This window comes from Pseudophryne corroboree, chromosome 2 (genome assembly GCF_028390025.1).
Source record: "Pseudophryne corroboree isolate aPseCor3 chromosome 2, aPseCor3.hap2, whole genome shotgun sequence".
NCBI classification, from domain to species: Eukaryota; Metazoa; Chordata; class Amphibia; order Anura; family Myobatrachidae; genus Pseudophryne; species Pseudophryne corroboree.
Genome location: NC_086445.1, coordinates 506,858,468 through 506,877,570, shown reverse-complemented (window position 1 = coordinate 506,877,570; position 19,103 = coordinate 506,858,468). Strand labels below are relative to the sequence as shown.

At 40.8% G+C, this 19,103-nt stretch overlaps 1 protein-coding gene across 5 annotated transcripts in view; it reads left to right on the top strand.

The window, feature by feature from the left end:
- Positions 1-19,103, top strand: part of BRIP1 (BRCA1 interacting helicase 1) — a 660,079-nt gene that overhangs the window by 599,524 nt on the left and 41,452 nt on the right. For all 5 annotated transcript variants that reach the window (XM_063954025.1, XM_063954024.1, XM_063954027.1 and 2 more), the window contains 2 exons: positions 2,523-2,635; positions 6,919-6,998. In XM_063954025.1, the coding sequence (XP_063810095.1) occupies positions 2,523-2,635; positions 6,919-6,998 (193 nt within the window). The remainder of the gene's footprint in view (positions 1-2,522; positions 2,636-6,918; positions 6,999-19,103) is intronic.

The window sequence follows — 19,103 nt, the reverse complement described above, 5'->3', positions numbered from 1 at the left end:
GCTTAAAGTAATTATATACAGTAAGTTGTAGACCAAAGTACATTTGTTTCATACATATGATTATCTACAGTATGTAAGTCCTCCTTCATATATCTGTAACATGATGATGTGTTTGTATTTACATCAGCCCATTGTCCTATAACACCTGTTTATATCCCTGTATATTTTTCTGTCACACATGAACATATGTTACAACATTTTGCTGTATAAATTAATGTAACATTTTAAAAAGTGGTTGTAGCACCTGTGAGAACTTCCACATTTTACTTTAAGAGAAAAAGCACCACTATGTAAAATGTTTTTGTCTGACTGAGGCAAGGATTCCATCTACAAAATCAAATTTGATTTATTGTCTGGCTTTAAAGTTTGAATTTGTAAATTTGACAGGTCGTTTTAAAGGGCATAGGTACTGAAAATAAAATTTTGTACCCCAATCCATGTTGAAAATTACCTGTCAGAAATAGTTAGAAGTCTTCTTTATTTTTCCTGAAGCGTGTCCCTTCAGCTGTCATTTTAAAAAGGTTAGCACTGTACAAAAGAGCAATTCCATAAAAAAACAACTTTGCGGCGTGGCTTTTTCGCTCAAAAGACCATAAAACTCTGTTTGCAGATTTAAACTTTTACAGTCTGGGATTTGTGATGTTTGTCAAAACATGTTACTGTGCCAAAGAGCATTGTTTGTTTTGTTGTTGGTGGAAATGGGGTATCCTGGCAATTTAATGCTGCTTCGTAACTGTCCATGTCTTCAGTTATTCTAAAGTATGCTCACAGAGCTGAATTCTTATCAACATAATCAACAAAAGTAAAACTGTTTTAGGTTCTCAAATGATGTACATCCGCAGTCATTTAGCCATAATACAGTGTTTTTCTGCTTTTCCACATTAGTTTTAATGTAAATTGAGTGAAACTGGTGATATGCTGATAGTTTTAGGAATATAGGACATAATCACAAACTGGTTCGAAGAGATCAGGTACATAACATCATCTTAGCGTAGTAACACGTTTATCTTACCGCTCACCTACAGTATATGTATTGTTTAAGAAAACAGAAGAATATTTCTGTTAAATATTTTTACAGTGGTATATTGTAAATGTGACAGCAAAAGCATATCCTTGCTGCATGAGATGTGGAAAGTTCATGTTTTCCTTTTTGGAATTGCGCTTAAATGTGTACTGTAGCTATAAAGAAGATATGTATACGAGTAGCTCTTTTTTTAAGTTTCAAGTTGGCATTTATTGTAAACTGTGTTTTTTTTTCATGTTCCCTACTTAGTTTGTGAATACTGAGGCAAAATAATACACATCCCTCCTTTTACTTATCAGTAGTTTACCAAAACATTTGAATAGAATGTGCATTTTCTACATGCCATAGTACCAGTTGCTAGCCATAGTATTATATTGTATTGGCCTCATCTCACATTTTTCTAATAGCTTGCACCACGAGTATTGGCAATATTGTGTCTGATTCTTCAATTTAGTAATCCAAATATGCTGAATAATTTGTATGTGTATTTTATTTGCTATTATATTAAAATAACAGACCTAAGTAACAAAATTAAAGATTTATTAGATGTTTTATATGCAGATGAACCTAAATGTAATAGGGTGCAGACTTCCCTTTTGCTCTAGACTAGAGGCTTCTGTTTTGGATATCTTATGTGATGACAACTTATTACGAAATATCAGTTTACATTATTTAGTTTCACGCAAAATTTATTATGTCACACTTTACATCAAGTGAGGTCTGAATAGGACAATATGGCTGCTTCCTGCAGCTTTCATTAATTAATTATGATGCTTGATGAAGATAAATGTAGTTCTTCTCAGACTGGAGCCTGGTTTATTATTTATGTGGTGTTTGGGCTGCTTGAGTAATACATTCAACATGCATGTATTGTTTTTTTTTTTTTGTTTTTTTTTTTTTAATGCACTCAATATCTAGCTTAATCTCCAGCAATGTAATATGGGCATTCAGTAACGTATTCTGAAATGACACAAAATAGATAAAATAAATATATGTTATGTACGACAAGTTCAATTACAGGTGTGGTATTCTAAGAAAGTAGAGCAGTGTGTTTACATTTAGAACTCTACAGTTTAAAAAAAATAAAAAATTCTTTAGATCTTCTGAGTGCTAATAGAAGTACATTACCATGATGTTAAGTCTGCTTAGCTATTCCAAATAATATGAGTAACAGCTATAGCATTTTATTAATATTACGTTCCTTACAGCTGGGAAACATGCCAGTATAAACAAGTAACCCATTTGGGATTTTAACTGAAGTTTCTGCCGGTCACTTAACCCCTTGAGCATGTAAGATATCTGTAAGGTAATGCAGAGTACTAATTATATTACAGAGGTTTTGGAATTACAGTGAAATTTGAATGTTTGTGTATTAGTAAAGTACACAAGCATCGAAACATTGAGAGTCTTGACTCATGTTATGTGATATGATATTTATATTGCGACCCTTAAGAACGTTGTTACAATATTGTGTTTTGGTATGCTTTTACATTTTTAGGTTGAGCTAAAAAGAAAGTATAATGATCAGCACTCAAAGAGCCGGGGACTTCTGCCTGGCAGCCAGTGGTATGAGATTCAAGCCTACAGAGCCCTGAACCAAGCCTTGGGGAGGTAAGCTGTTATAACTGTGCATATTCTCTTCTTATAAGTGTGACGATTGTGTTATTGTTCATACACAGCACATTTCATTCTTACTATTGGTATACTGTATTGCATTACCAGTTGTTCTTTATCCAGAGTTTAACACTTCAGAAAGTAATGGATATGCCTAATTATTTATATGAGAAAACTATGTAAAAAATCATATGTATTAAGTGCAAATTAAAATAAGAGCGCACCTATTGCTGATCGATGTAGAATATGAACCTAAAGCACACCACCATTTATAAAATAATTTGTAGTCTGCACAGGCCATTGTTATCACTATGCGTAGAAGGGGCCTTGCAGTCTGCATTCTAAGCAGATATGTACATCAGTACTGTAAGCCACAGAGAAATGTCTTTGCATTGCTGTTGTATTTGATATAGCTTAGTTCTCTTAACAAAAACAGTGACACTATTTGGGAAATCCTATCTATTGCTGGGTAGCTGATCAGAATAAGTGCCCATGTGTTGCCCTTGTAAATAAGAAGTAGCATAAAATAAACATCCATGTGTATTGTCCTGATTATATATCTGTCAGGTAATGTTGGCAGATTTTTAAATAACTTGTATTGTAATACCTCTACTGTAAATAATTTGAAAGGAAAAAAAAATTGCATTAAGACAGACAATTATTAATGCAATGCAAAAATATTTTTGCAGGAATGCCGCTAATGCGTGTAATCAATCATATGTTATCAGGCAGGATTGTTCTGAATTCATCTCTTTTATTTATATATATATATATATATATATATATATAAATCAGTGAGGTGGGGTGAGGCACCCCCTACTAACGTTTGTGCCCAATTCTTGACTATATAAGGTATATGAAAAATACAAAGAATGTGTTTGAAATATCTTTTTGCATTATTTTACTACTTTTTATAGCCAAAACTCTGGAGTAAAAAGTCTATGGCAGGTGAGGCAGTACCTCCCATCCCTACCTTTTCCCCACATCTCTGATTAAATCTCACCAAATTTCCAGTAGTTTGTACTGCTGCACCTCTGTATAATGCCCAGATGTATCCTTTTGGCTCATGTATCGTGTGTAAACCTTGCTCTGGTGCTACGTAGTGCCTCCTGAGCCATTTAGCTCACCACACGTACCTGATAGATAGATAGATTATATATATATATATATATATATATATATAATCTATGTGCTCAAATAAGGATGCACTCACCAGACTTCTCCAGGGTAAAATTGATAGATTTTAATCCAGACAGCACATACAAACAGAAGGTCAACGTTTCGGCTCACAGCAGAGCCTTTGTCAAGACCAGATTACCAGGTTGCCATCTCCCTCAACAGGGAGATGGCAACCTGGTAATCTGGTCTTGACAAAGGCTCTGCTGTGAGCCGAAACGTTGACCTTCTGTTTGTGAGTATGTGCTGTCTGGATTAAAATCTATCAATTTCACCCTGGAGAAGTCTGGTGAGTGCATCCTTATTTGAGCACATGTATCGTGGAACTTTGTTCTGATAGGACCTGTTCCTGGATTTTGCACCCCAGCAACTGTGATTATTAATGACATGTGAGTGCGGCTCTTCTACAATGGATATATATATGTATGTATATATATATATATATATATATATATATATATATATATATCCTGCAATCAGCTAGGCACTTTTAATAGAAGAGTCAGCACTCAGAAACTGTGTTCCAACGTTTCAGAATGTAATTCTTTTCTTAGGGAAATGTTGAAACTTAGTTTCTGAGTGTTGCCTCATCTGTTAAAAGTTCCCTAAGTGCAGATGCCGATCGCAGGATCGTGCCTACCTTTACTTATGAGAGCACCTGGGTAAGTAATATTACTTGGTGGAGTGCTTTACATAATTGACATTTTATATATACAGTGTATATGTGTATGTGTATATATATATATATATATATATATATACATCTTCAGTATCTGTCTGTCTTTATCTTAGTATCTGTATACACATGCGCACCACACAACTGTTTGAAACACCACAGATCACCTTACATCCTTGACTTCCATGTAATCTCAACACTGTGACATAGAGCCCTATTATATAAGCTTGTTATAGCATTAAGCTACCTTTGCTCTGTTACTCATACATTAGTACAAGTGGAAAACAAAAGCACACCATGACCTTGCGTGAGAGCTTGTTTTGTTTCTGTTCATGCCCATACTTGCAGTGAATATTACATATATCATCAGATATTACTCTACTGGTTTTCAGATCGCTGTGGTTCAATATTAAATATATGCAGTACTTATATAACTTGTAAGGCTGTTCTCTGGAGAAAAAAGTTAACCATTAATTATTTGTAACTTTTATTGAAGTGCTTATTGAATTTGTAAGAATTTAAAACTGTAGTGATTTTGTAATTTGCTTTATAATATTAGATTCCCATATTCATAATGTTTGTACGTTTGTCCTAGTATTTGTAGTAGGACTGGCCACATCTTACTGCTGCCAGCTGATAAATCCCAGTCTTCATAATACAATGTATGCAGCAGATAATGTCGCATGTAATGAAGATTGTAAATAATTAATATGCAGTTTGTAAATTTATATTTAGAGCTTTGTATGCAAAACTGCTCTCATTTAATACAAATCACTTCACTTCAATTTTTACCTAGTAAATATTGATTCTAAGCAATGCGCTGAACTATAACGAACAGCGTATTGGATTTCTCATCGTGTGTTTGCTTGGTTAAAGGCTCTTGCTGAGTTCAAGAAACATAGATGCAGAACAATGCTTTATGAAGCCTGTGAAATTAAAAAGAATAAAAAATAAAAAATAAACAGTTCATCCTTACTCACTCTGCACTCAATAAACGTCACATAAAGGCCAGGATCAGGAAAAGAAATTCGCTAAAGACAAGTGACCTTTTACTTGAAGATATCTTTCACCAAAATATGATATATGCTGACAGTGACAGAAAGTGGTCACATTTTGGGAGCAATATGTCTACACAGATTTATGGCAATAGAAGCAGAAAAGGCTTGAATCTGGCACTTTACTTCTGATTCCCAAATGCTCTGCCATGCAGGAACAGCACAACAAAGTAAACTTTCTAGCTGGCTATTCTTAGGAAGTAATAGTTGAAGTAATGATGAAGCACACATGGCATGGTGTACAATGGCCGTACAGTGTTACAGTACCAAACAAATTCGACATGATTTGTGCAGGTTAATCCATTCATGTGTTAATATTTATTCTTATAGTCACTTACTTATTTTGTCCTTCTTATGAAAATGTAGGCAGAAAACATGTGGGTTGACGTGTATGTTTATGATTTATAGTAAGTGATATTCAGTTAGAAATAATTAATGATATTATACATAGAGGCCTAAGAAAACTGGCAAACAGATGGAAATCTTGTTTTTCTTTTTTTTACAAGTTTGGCTCAATCATACAGTACATGGCTGCATACACTGAGAGAATATATTTGTATAAAGCACACTGATGCCCTGGCGTGAAGTGATGTATTTTACAAATCCTTCCTGAAAATACAATTCTGTTTTATTTTTTGTTTTTTATTTGGGTGAATCATTCTCACACACATTTTGTGCATCAGGATATTGGTAATGCAGTATTGCTAAAACCTGAGGGTAGTTAAATACACAGATACAAAAAATGGGATGCGGTTACATTGCCGGCGGTCAGGATACCGACGCCGGAATCCCGACCACTGACAATAGCTACAGCCTGAATCCCGGATAACTGGGGCTATTCCAATGCATGGGTGTCCACGAACAGTGTGGCAAGCCCGCAGCGTGGCGAGTGCAGCGAACCCGTAAGGGGCTTGGTTGCGCTCGCCCCCCTGCTGGCATTCTGGTGGCCGGGATCCCAGCGTTGGTATGCTGACCACCAGGATCCCGGCCGCCGGCATACCATTCCCAACGACTAAAAATAGGTCTGTCTGTCGTGGTATGTGCAGCTTTGTGGGTTACTGTAAGCTTGTACTAAATAATAGACATAAAAAGACAATAGCAATGAGAGCAAGATACAAATTCTAAACTGATCTGCCATCAAATATTGCAAAATGCTATAGGTATAAAAGCTATCCCTAGCTGTTTTTCATGTAGCTTTACTGTACATTTTATAATTTACATCACTAAATGCTGTTGCAAACTGTTTATTACCCAATGTATACATTTTATAGATTATCATTCCGTTAATACCTTGCTGTTAATCTGTAAATAATCAATAGGTTTCAGTAAGTCAATCAATTTATTTCTGGGTTTTTTTTTGTCTTTGTCAACAGGTGCATCCGTCATAAGAATGATTGGGGTGCCCTCATTTTAGTTGATGACCGTTTCCGAATGAATCCTAAATATATTAATGGTAAGAATACAATCTCTAAGCAGTCTAGTGCCTCTGTATGTGTGCAAATATAAATCTAGTGGCTCTGTAAGATGTGTGCAAATGTAAATCTACTGGCTCTGTAAGATGTGTGCAGATATAAATCTACTGGCTCTGTATGTAAGAATCCTGAAAGTGTAAGTCTAGTGGCCCTATGCATAAGAAGGGTTGAAATTAAAATCTAGTAGCCCTATGTATAAGAAGGGTGGGAATGGAAATCTAGTAGCCCTATGTATAAGAAGGGTGGGAATGGAAATCTAGTAGCCCTATGTATAAGAAGGGTGGGAATGGAAATGTAGTGGCCCTATGTATAAGAAGGGTGGGAATGGAAATCTAGTAGCCTTATGTATAAGAAGGGTTGGAATGGAAATGCAGTGGCCCTATGTAAAAGAAGGGTGGGAATGGAAATCTAGTAGCGAAGGGTGGGAATGGAAATGTAGTGGCCCTATGTATAAGAAGGGTGGGAATGGAAATGTAGTGGCCCTATGTATAAGAAGGGTGGGAATGGAAATGTAGTGGCCCTGTGTATAAGAATGGTGGGAATGGAAATGTAGTGGCCCTATGTATAAGAAGGGTGGGAATGGAAATCTAGTAGCCCTATGTATAAGAAGGGTGGGAATGGAAATGTAGTGGCCCTATGTATAAGAAGGGTGGGAATGGAAATGTAGTGGCCATATGTATAAGAAGGGTGGGAATGGAAATCTAGTAGCCCTATGTATAAGAAGGGTTGGAATGGAAATGCAGTGGCCCTATGTATAAGAAGGGGGGAATGGAAATGTAGTAGCCCTATGAATAAGAAGGGGGGAATGGAAATCTAGCGGCCCTATGTATAAGAAGGTGGGAATGGAGATCTAATAGCCCTGTGTATAAGAAGGGTGGGAATGGAAATCTAGTAGCCCTATGTATAAGAAGGGTGGGAATGGAAATCTAGTAACCCTATGTAAAAGAAGGGTGGGAATGGAAATGTAGTGGCCCTATGTATAAGAAGGGTGGGAAAGGAGATGTAGTGGCCCGATGTATAAGAAGGGTGGGAATGGAAATGTAGTGGCCCTATGTATAAGAAGGATGGGAATGGAAATGTAGTGGCCCTATGTATAAGAAGGGTGGGAATGGAAATCTAGTAGCCCTATGTATAAGAAGGGTTGGAATGGAAATGCAGTGGCCCTATGTAAAAGAAGGGGGGAATGGAAATGTAGTAGCCCTATGAATAAGAAGGGGGGAATGGAAATCTAGCGCCCCTATGTATAAGAAGGGTGGGAATGGAGATCTAATAGCCCTGTGTATAAGAAGGGTGGGAATGGAAATCTAGTAGCCCTATGTATAAGAAGCGGGGAAAGAAAATCTAGTAGGGCTATGTATAAGAAGGGGGAAATGGAAATCTAGTAGCCCTGTGTATAAGAAGGGTGGGAATGGAAATCTAGTAGCCCTATTTATAAGAAGGGTGTGGATGGAAATCTAGTAGCCCTATGTATAAGGAGGGGGAAAAGGAAATCTAGTATGGCTATGTATAAGAAGGGGGAAATGAAAATCTAGTAAGGCTATGTATAAGAAGGGGGAAATGGAAATCTAGTAGCCCTATGTATAAGAAGGGTGGGAATGGAAATCTAGTAGCCCTATGTATAAGAAGGTGGGAAATGGAAATCTAGTAGGGCTATGTATAAGAAGGGTGTGGATGGAAATGTAGTAGCCCTATGTATAAGGAGGGGGAAAAGGAAATCTAGTATGGCTATGTATAAGAAGGGGGAAATGAAAATCTAGTAAGGCTATGTATAAGAAGGGGGAAATGGAAATCTAGTAGCCCTATGTATAAGAAGGGTGGGAATGGAAATCTAGTAGCCCTATGTATAAGAAGGTGGGAAATGGAAATCTAGTAGGGCTATGTATAAGAAGGGTGTGGATGGAAATCTAGTAGCCCTATGTATAAGGAGGGGGGAAAGGAAATCTAGTATGGCTATGTATAAGAAGGGGGAAATGAAAATCTAGTAAGGCTATGTATAAGAAGGGGGAAATGGAAATCTAGTAGCCCTATGTATAAGAAGGGTGGGAATGGAAATCTAGTAGCCCTATGTATAAGAAGGGGGGAAAGAAAATCTAGTAGGGCTATGTATAAGAAGGGGGAAATGGAAATCTAGTAGCCCTGTGTATAAGAAGGGTGGGAATGGAAATCTAGTAGCCCTATTTATAAGAAGGGTGTGGATGGAAATCTAGTAGCCCTATGTATAAGGAGGGGGAAAAGGAAATCTAGTATGGCTATGTATAAGAAGGGGGAAATGAAAATCTAGTAAGGCTATGTATAAGAAGGGGGAAATGGAAATCTAGTAGCCCTATGTATAAGAAGGGTGGGAATGGAAATCTAGTAGCCCTATGTATAAGAAGGTGGGAAATGGAAATCTAGTAGGGCTATGTATAAGAAGTGGGAAATGGAAATCTAGTAGCCCTATGTATAAGAAGGGTGGGAATGGAAATCTAGTAGCCCTATGTATAAGAAGGTGGGAAATGGAAATCTAGTAGGGCTATGTATAAGAAGTGGGAAATGGAAATCTAGTAGCCCTATGTATAAGAAGGGTGGTGATGGAACTCTAGTAGCCCTATGTATAAGAAGGTTGGAATGGAAATCTAGTAGCCCTATGTATAAGAAGGGTGGGAGTGGAAATCTAGTAGCCCTATGTATAAGAAGGTGGGAATGGATATCTAGTAGCCCTATGTATAAGAAGGGTGGGAGTGGAAATCTAGTGGCTCTATGTATAAGGAGGGGGAAAAGGAAATCTAGTATGGCTATGTATAAGAAGGGGGAAATGAAAATCTAGTAAGGCTATGTATAAGAAGGGGGAAATGGAAATCTAGTAGCCCTATGTATAAGAAGGGTGGGAATGGAAATCTAGTAGCCCTATGTATAAGAAGGTGGGAAATGGAAATCTGGTAGGGCTATGTATAAGAAGTGGGAAATGGAAATCTAGTAGCCCTATGTATAAGAAGGGTGGTGATGGAACTCTAGTAGCCCTATGTATAAGAAGGTTAGAATGGAAATCTAGTAGCCCTATGTATAAGAAGGGTGGGAGTGGAAATCTAGTAGCCCTATGTATAAGAAGGTGGGAATGGAAATCTAGTAGCCCTATGTATAAGAAGGGTGGGAGTGGAAATCTAGTGGCTCTGTACTGTATTCTGTATGTGAAGGGTGAAAAAGACTATGTAAGGTTGGTAAAAATGTATTCTAGTGACTCTGTATGTAAGAAGGGTGAAAATACAAATCTAATATCCTTGTATACAAGAAGGGTGAATACTGTATGTAAATTGTGTCCCTTTATATTTGTATTGAATCAGTACCAATCCTTTTCAGTGATAGCAATGTTCCCAAACATCATCATGTGGTATCCTACATAGAGTACATAGTTTTATTTTCTGATTGCATAGATGCTATTGTTTTATTTAATTTTTAGTTTTATAAACCTCTTGAAACTTACACTGTTCTTACTGCTGCTATAAAGTGGCACTGTATTATAGTGTTTGTATTTGTTAATACAGCTATGTTTTGATATTAAAGTCCACCGTTCTGAGTTTTTACGGGACATTGATATATAACATATCTCTATATTTCTGTCTTCATGTGCGCTATGAGTTAATGAACTGTACAGTCAATGAGCACAGGAAAACAGCATTGTGCTTGTCAGATGCAGTAACTCATTTTGCTTTAAGTTCCTCAGTTAAACACATTAGAAGTTTAATTTATAAAGGCATGACTGCTGTGCAAATCCATAAATCCTCAGCCACTGTAGCCAAAACATTGTTACAAGCAGACAAGTAATGAGATGGAAACAATAATAAAAAATAAAATTAGATTGCTAATGCTGCTTGCACATGACCAGTAGGGGGAGCTCAGATTCCACAGTAAAAAATAAAAATACAGCCATTGAAGGTATTTTGAGAAGGACTGTAAGGTTGCCATACTATGACAGGCATTCATGTATCTTCATATATTTGTATTACAGTACATTGCACATAACTTCATAACTTTTAAATGTTATAGTGTTTTTTTATTTTATTCCTCCAACTTGAAACACCATGCAAAACTGGCATAACTTTAATGTGGGGTGACTTATGAAGAGGATGAGTTAGTAGTATACTATCTTCAATATTATAGTATGTCTTACCCACTGCGTTACAACTAAAGGTTTGTCAGTATTATTAGGACTGCATGCTGATGGTAAAACACATGGGGGTATATGCAATTGCGGTCGAATTCCCGAAATTGTCGAATTTCGGGTCATTTTCGCCCAAAAAAAAAATCGTCAATGCAATTCAGTGCTTTCCGTCAAAAAAACGGACTTTCAAAATTCGACTTTTTGCAAATTCGACTTTTCTGCAATGATACAAGTGCTGCAATTCGACAAAAGCATATTCAATTCAAGTTTGGAAATTCGACAGCAGTGCTTTTAGACAGTAAATTCGTCATTTTCAATCCGCCACACTTTGGAGGGTGAAAACAATAAAAAAAAAATTAAACATGTTTTTTTTTGGTGTTTTTTTTGGGGGGGAATAGCATATCTATTTATATTAGAAGGGATTAGGTACCGTATATACTCGAGTATAAGCCGAGTTTTTCAGCACATTTTTTGTGCTGAAAAAGCACCCCTCGGCTTATACTCGAGTGATGCGCCCGGAGCCCTGTGCAGGAGCAGAGCACAGGAAGCAGCCGTGAGAGAAGGAGGAGGAGGAGAGAGGGGGACTCGGGAGCCGCAGCAGCGCACTGTAATTGGTGCATCGACCAGTGACGCTGCTGCAGCCATCCCTCTCCCTCTCCATGCTCACCGAAGTACTGCCGCGCCGCCCGCCTCCTCAGCCGCTGCGCTCTGTCCCAAGGCCGGCCACCGCTGCCCGCACCGCCTGCTGCTGCCTGCACTCGTGCCCCGTCATTGAAGGTTAGTAGAGACAGGCTGCGGGGTGGGGAGCGCGGGTGTGTCGGGGGGAGCGCGGGTGTGTCGTGGGGGGGGGGGGTAGTTGGGGGCTGGGCATATCTGGCACTGTGAGGGCATATGGTATCTGGCACTGTGGGGGCATATGATGCACTGTGGAGGCATATCTGGCACTATGAGGGCAAATATCTGGCACCATGGGGGCATATCTAGCACTGTGGGGGCATATCTGGCACTATGAGGGCATATCTGGCACTGGGGGCATATGTAGCACTGTGGGGGCATATCTGGCACTATGAGGGCAAATATCTGGCACCATGGGGGCATATCTAGCACTGTGGGGGCATATTTGGCACTATGAGGGCATATCTGGCACTGGGGGCATATGTAGCACTGTGGGGGCATATCTGGCACTATGAGGGCATATCTGGCACTGTGGGAGCATATCTGGCACTATGAGGGCAAATATCTGGCACCATGGGGGCATATCTCTAGCACTGTGGGGGTATATCTGGCACTGGGGGGCATATCTGGCAGTATGAGGGCCGTGTCCAGCTATAGCTGCATTTACCACCCTAGGCTTATACTCGAGTCAATAAGTTTTCCCAGTTTTTGGGGGGAAAATTAGGTGCCTCGGCTTATATTCGGGTCGACTTATACTCGAGTATATACGGTACTTTTTTTTTTTTTTGGAGGCACAAGTATTATTTATATTTTTTTTAAAATATTATTTATTTATTTATTTTTTAGTGCTGGAACGGTAAAATTAAAAAAAAAAATGGCGTGGGGTCCCCCCTCCAAAGCATAACCAGCCTCGGGCTCTTCGAGCTGGTCTTGGTTCTAAAAATGCGGGGAAAAATTGGGCAGGGATCCCCCGTATTTTTAAAACCAGCACCGGGCTCTGCGCCTGGTGCTGGTGCAAAAAATACGGGGGACAAAACGAGCAGGGGTCCCCCGTATTTTTCACACCAGCATCGGGCTCCACTAGCTGGACAGATAATGCCACAGCCGGGGGTCACTTTTATACAGTGCCCTGCGGCCGTGGCATTAAATATCCAACTAGTCACCCCTGGCCGGGGTACCCTGGGGGAGTGGGGACCCCTTCAATCAAGGGGTCCCCCCCCCCAGCCACCCAAGGGCCAGGGGTGAAGCCCGAGGCAGTCCCCCCCCATCCAAGGGCTGCGGATGGGAGGCTGATAGCCTTGAGTAAAATGACAAGAATATTGGTTTTTCCAGTAGTACTACAAGTCCCAGCAAGCCTCCCCCGCAAGCTGGTACTTGGAGAACCACAAGTACCAGCATGCGGGAGAAAAACGGGCCCGCTGGTACCTGTAGTACTACTGGGGGAAAAATATCCAAATAAAAACAGGACACAGACACCGTGACAGTAAAACTTTATTACACACTGCCGACACACACATACTTACCTATGTTGACACGCCGACATCGGTCCTCTTCTCCATGTAGAATCCACGGATACCTGAAAAGAAAAGATCAATATACTCACCTCAGCCAGGGTCCAGAGATAAATCCACGTACTTGGCAAAAAAAGAAAACGGACACACGGACCACCGGACTGAAAGGGGTCCCATGCTGACACATGAGACCCCTTACCCCGAATGCCGGGACACCACGTGACTCCTGTCACTGAAGTCCCTTCAGCCAATCAGGAAGCGCTACTTCCGTGGCGCTCACCTGATTGGCTGTGCGCTGTCTGTGCTGTGACAGCGCATCGCACAGCTCCGTCCATTAGTTTCAATGGTGGGAACTTTGCCGTCAGCGGTGGGGTTACCCGCGGTCAGCCGCTGACCGGCGGGTGACCTCACCGCTAGCCGCAAAGTTCCCACCATTGAATATAATGGACGGAGCTGTGGGGGAGGCTTGCGGGGACTTGTAGTTCTTTTGGAAAAAACAATATTCTTGTCATTTTACTCTAGGCTATCAGCCTCCCATCCGCAGCCATTGGATGGGGGGGACAGCCTCGGGCTTCACCCCTGGCCCTTGGGTGGCTGGGGGGGGGGGACCCCTTGATTGAAGGGGTCCCCACTCTCCCAGGGTACCCCGGCCAGGGGTGACTAGTTGGATATTTAATGCCACGGCCGCAGGGCACTGCATAAAAGTGACCCCCGGCTGTGGCATTATCTGTCCAGCTAGTGGAGCCCGATGCTGGTGTAAAAAATACGGGGGACCCCTACTCTTTTTGTCCCCCGTATTTTTTGCACCAGCACCAGCTCGAAGAGCCCGAGGCTGGTTATGCTTTGGAGGGGGGACCCCACGCCATTTTTTTTTCGTGCTTTTCCCGTTTTTTTAAATCGCTGCAAAATCCGGCAAATCGGCCGTTTTTCGCCCGCGGGACTGTCGAATCCGTTTTTCATTGAATATGGTGAATTCCGGCAGCCACCTGCCGGAATTCACCTGTCGAATTGTGTCGAATTTAAAAATGGCGATAATTTGCCGCGATTCGCCGTGAATTGCATATACCCCATGAGCTGCTGCAACATCAATGGCCTGACCCTGTATATGTTCCTACCAATCCGTACAGAACATTTCTACAGATAGCATACCAGCCAGTAATATTCTGGGATACAGTAATAGCCTGCTGTGGCAGCTTTAAATCTAGGGGCTAAATGACTGTTATTGGCAACATTACATACATACTATATATATATATATTTATGGGAACACAATGAATCCGACACACTCTTGTAATAAAGCCACCTATCAGTGTGCACGTGCTATATTATACATTCAAATATCTGGGTAAGAAGGATTCATACCACACACGGCACTACTAGTTTTGCATTAGTGCTGTGTGTGGTATGAATTTTTCTTACCCAGGCATTTGAATAGGGTGTATTATGGTATGCCGGCGGCCAGCATACCATCGCAGGAATCCCGACCACCGGCATACCGACAGCTGGGAGAGCGCAAATGAGCCCCTTGCGGACTCGCTGCACTCGCCACCCTGCGGGCACAGTAGCGCACCACGCTATCTATTCTTTCTCCAGGGGGGGTCGGGATTCCGGTGCCGGTATACTGTGCGCCGGGATCCCAACAGCCAGCAAACTGAAGACTACCCATTTGAATATACAGTGGGGCAAAAAAGTATTTGGACAGCCACCGATTGTGCAAGTTGACCCACTTAAAAAGATGAGAGGTCTGTAATTTCCATCATAGGTACACTTCAACTGTGAGAGACAGAATCTGAAAAAAAAACAAAAAAAACAGGAAATCACATTGTTTGATTTTTAAACAATTTACTTGTATATTCTTGTGGAAAATAAATATTTGGACACCTACCAAGCAGCAAGATTTCTGGCTCTCACAGACCTGTTCTTTCTTCTTTAAGAAGCTCTTCTATCCTCCACTCATTACCTGTATTAATGGCACCTGTTTGAACTGGTTGTCTGTATAAAAGACACCTGTCCACACCCTCAAACAGTCAGACTGCTACCTCTCCACCATGGCCAAGACCAGAGAGCTGTCTAAGGACACCAGGGACAAAATTGTAGAGCTGCACAAGGCTGGGATGATCTACTCGACAATAGGCAAGCAGCTTGGTGAGAAGAGATCAACTATTGGCGCAATTATTAAAAAATAGAAGAAATACAAGATCACTGACAATCTCCCTCGACCTGGGGCTCCATGCAAGATCTCACCTCGTGGAGTATCAATGATCTTGAGAACGGTGAGGAATCAGCCCAGAACTGGTCAATGACCTGTACAATGGGGGGACCTGGTCAATGGCCTCAAGAGAGCTGGGACCACAGTCACAAAGGTTACCATTAGTAACACACTACGTCGTCATGGATTGAAATCCTGCAGCACCCGAAAGGTCCCCCTGCTTAAGCCAGCACATGTCCAGGCCCATCTAAAGTTTGCCAGTGACCATCTGGATGATCCAGAGGAGGATTGGGAGAATGTAATGTGGTCAGATGAGAGCAAAATCAAACTTATTCGTAAAAACTCTACTCGCCGTGTTTGGAGGGAGAAGAATGATAATTGGCATCCCAAGAACACCATACCCACTGTGAAGCATGGGGGTGAAAACATCATGCTTTGGGGCTGCTTTTCTGCAAAGATGACAGGACGACTGATCCGTATTAAGGAGAGGATGAATGGGGCCATGTATCGTGAGATTTTGGGCAAAAATCTCCTTCCCTCAGTAAGAGCATTGAAGATGGAACGTGGCTGGGTCTTCCAGCATGACAATGACCCCAAACACACCGCCCGGGCAACTAAGGAGTGGCTCCGTAAGAAGCATTTCAAGGGCCTGGAGTGGCCTAGCCAGTCTCCAGACCTCAACCCAATAGAAAATCTGTGCAGGGAGTTGAAAGTCCGTGTTACCCGGCGACAGCCCCAAAACATGACACATCTAGAGAAGATCTGCATGGAAGAGTGGGCCAAAATACCTGCTACAGTGTGTGCAAACCTGGTCAAGAACTACAGGAAACGCTTGACCTCTGCAATTGCCAACCGAGGTTATATTACAAAGTATTGAGTTCAACTTTTTGATTGTCCAAATATTTATTTTCCGCAAGAATATACATATAAATTGTTTAAAAATCATACAATGTGATTTCCTGGTTTCTTTTTTCAGATTCTGCCTCTCACAGTTGAAGTGTACCTATGATGAAAATTACAGACCTCTCTCATCTTTTTAAGTGGGTCAACTTGCACAATCAGTGGCTGTCCAAATACTTTTTTGCCCCACTGTGTGTGTGTGTGTGTGTGTGTGTGTGTGTGTATATATATATATATATATATATATATATATATATATATATATACACATACATACATATTTATTTATTACCAGTTATTTATAAAGCGCACACATATTCCGCAGTGCTTTACATAGAATATTTGGCCATTCACATCAGTCCCTGCCTCAGTGGAGCTTACAATTTATATTACCTACCACATGCACATGCACACACATTCTTCTCGCTAGGATTCATTTTTTTTTTTTTAGGAGCCAATTAACCTACCAGTTTATTTTTGGATTGTGGGAGTACCCAGAGAAAACCCACGCAAGCACAGGGAAAATATACAAACTCCACACAATTAGGGCCAAGGTTGGTAGCAAACCCATGACCTCAGTGGTGTGAGACAACAATGCTAACCATTACACCGTCCTTGCTGCTGTGTATGCACGTACGCGCACATACACACACACACACACACACACACTCTCTCTCTCTCTCTCTCTCTCTATGACAGCCTCCACTAGTTAACTACCTCTCTCAATGGAAACCATCACTAGTTAACTATCTCTGTCTCTCTCTCTCTCTCTCAGCCTCCACTAGTTAACAACTGTTCAAGAGTAAAAAGACAAAGGAAGTGCCAAAACAACTTACACAGAAATTAGAAATACAAAACACTGCAATATTTTTGTTCAGTATACCATTGCTGAAGAAATTCTCAGTGGGGATAAAATCTCAGGAACAAGAGGGAAAGTCTTTTGAGATTCCAAAAACATCAAATGAGAATAAAGCTAGACATAGTGTAAAACCATTTAAAATGCAAATTTCCACAATGGAACGAAGGGAAATGCAGAAGGTAAAATTCAGCAAGCATATAATAAGAAATTCCATCTGGCACTGTAAACTGGAATATTGCACTGTTCTCCAAATTTAAGAGCTTGAGGATATTCCAGAGATGAACTGACCTCTAGTATAAGTGAACCAAACACGATGTAAGACTAAAATTCAAACAAGCAAGTATGTAGTTTATTCAAATATAAAAGCATTGTGTAGTATGTCGAGCAAAGTGATTATGGACTTCAGATACTGTAATCTCCCTGTATGACTATCAAGATGTCTTTCACAAACTTACTGATAATTCCTCAATTAAAGGGAATAAAGTGGCATTTTAAACACCAAAAAATATAATAATTCTGTAGCAAATTGGCAGTACATTAAATAAGATCAGCATTGATTATCTACATGAACACCAGTTCAAACCTTGGCCAGACAGACAGTTCAGAGGTACTTTAGGAACATGTTGGGGACTCAATATAGTCGATTCCCAGGGAGCCAAAAAATGTTTTGTCAAGAACCCTTGAGGCTGTTTTACAGTATTTGTTTTTCTATTGATCAATTAGCACTTTACACAACCTTCTTAGACAATTCTGTCCTCTAGTACATTTAAGTTTTTCTGTTGATAAGTTGCCTAAATGTTCTCTATAGGTTATGAGTCACACTGACAAGAGTCAGTTGCAAGTGTTAGATGATATCACTAGTCTCAATGGGATGCAGTCATGTTACCCCCTGCTTGGAATCCCGGCGGTCACCATGCCGACTCCAGGATCCCGAGTAATCAAAATGCCGGCAGACAGAATGCCGACCCACAGGGACTATTCCCACTCGTGGGTGTCCACGACACCCATAGAGTGGGAATAGAACCTGTGGCGGGCGCAGCGAGCCACCATGCCTGCTGCATGGCAAGTGCAGCAAGCCCACAAGGGGCTTTGTTGCATTCGCCCTCCCCCAGCTGGCATTCTGCCTGGATACCGGGGTCCATATGCTGACCTCCAGGATCCCAAGCGCCGGTCTCCCAGCCCCAACCTGTCTCAACTAGTGATCATTTATAATGATTTAGTAATAAAAAGTGTGCAGCCACCGGTTTATCCATGGTACCAGATGCATTCGCCAATCTAATCGAGTATCGATACTGCATCATGTGCAAACGTTGAGTTCTGACATCTTGATGGTGATGCTCTAGCGTCTAGTGACGCACACCAGAGACCTGATTGACCACAGTGCGGAAGTGTTTTGGTACTTATTGTATGGAACGCAAACCGCAATCTCAACTAGAGGAGACGGCCAAGGTTAATAGCAGCGCTTGGCTTATTGTGTCACATTAACGGACACTGTCCTGACTGCCAGATACAGTGTCTATTGTCTACTGAATATGATATTGTGGTATTTGATATTATACACTTCGGGTAAAGCCGGAAGCTGGGTGGCCCCTGGACGGAGGTTGAGGTATTCATAGGCCCATGGGTACATACAGATGGGTTTGCACCATTGTTCTCTTGCTGTCTAGTCTTTACAAAGGGCCCTGCGAAGCTTGAAACTTCGACAATAATTATTGACATGTGTTTGTTAGTAATAAAGGACTGGTACGTCTGCTTTGCTATGAAGAAGCCTGGGGAGTTTTATATATATATATA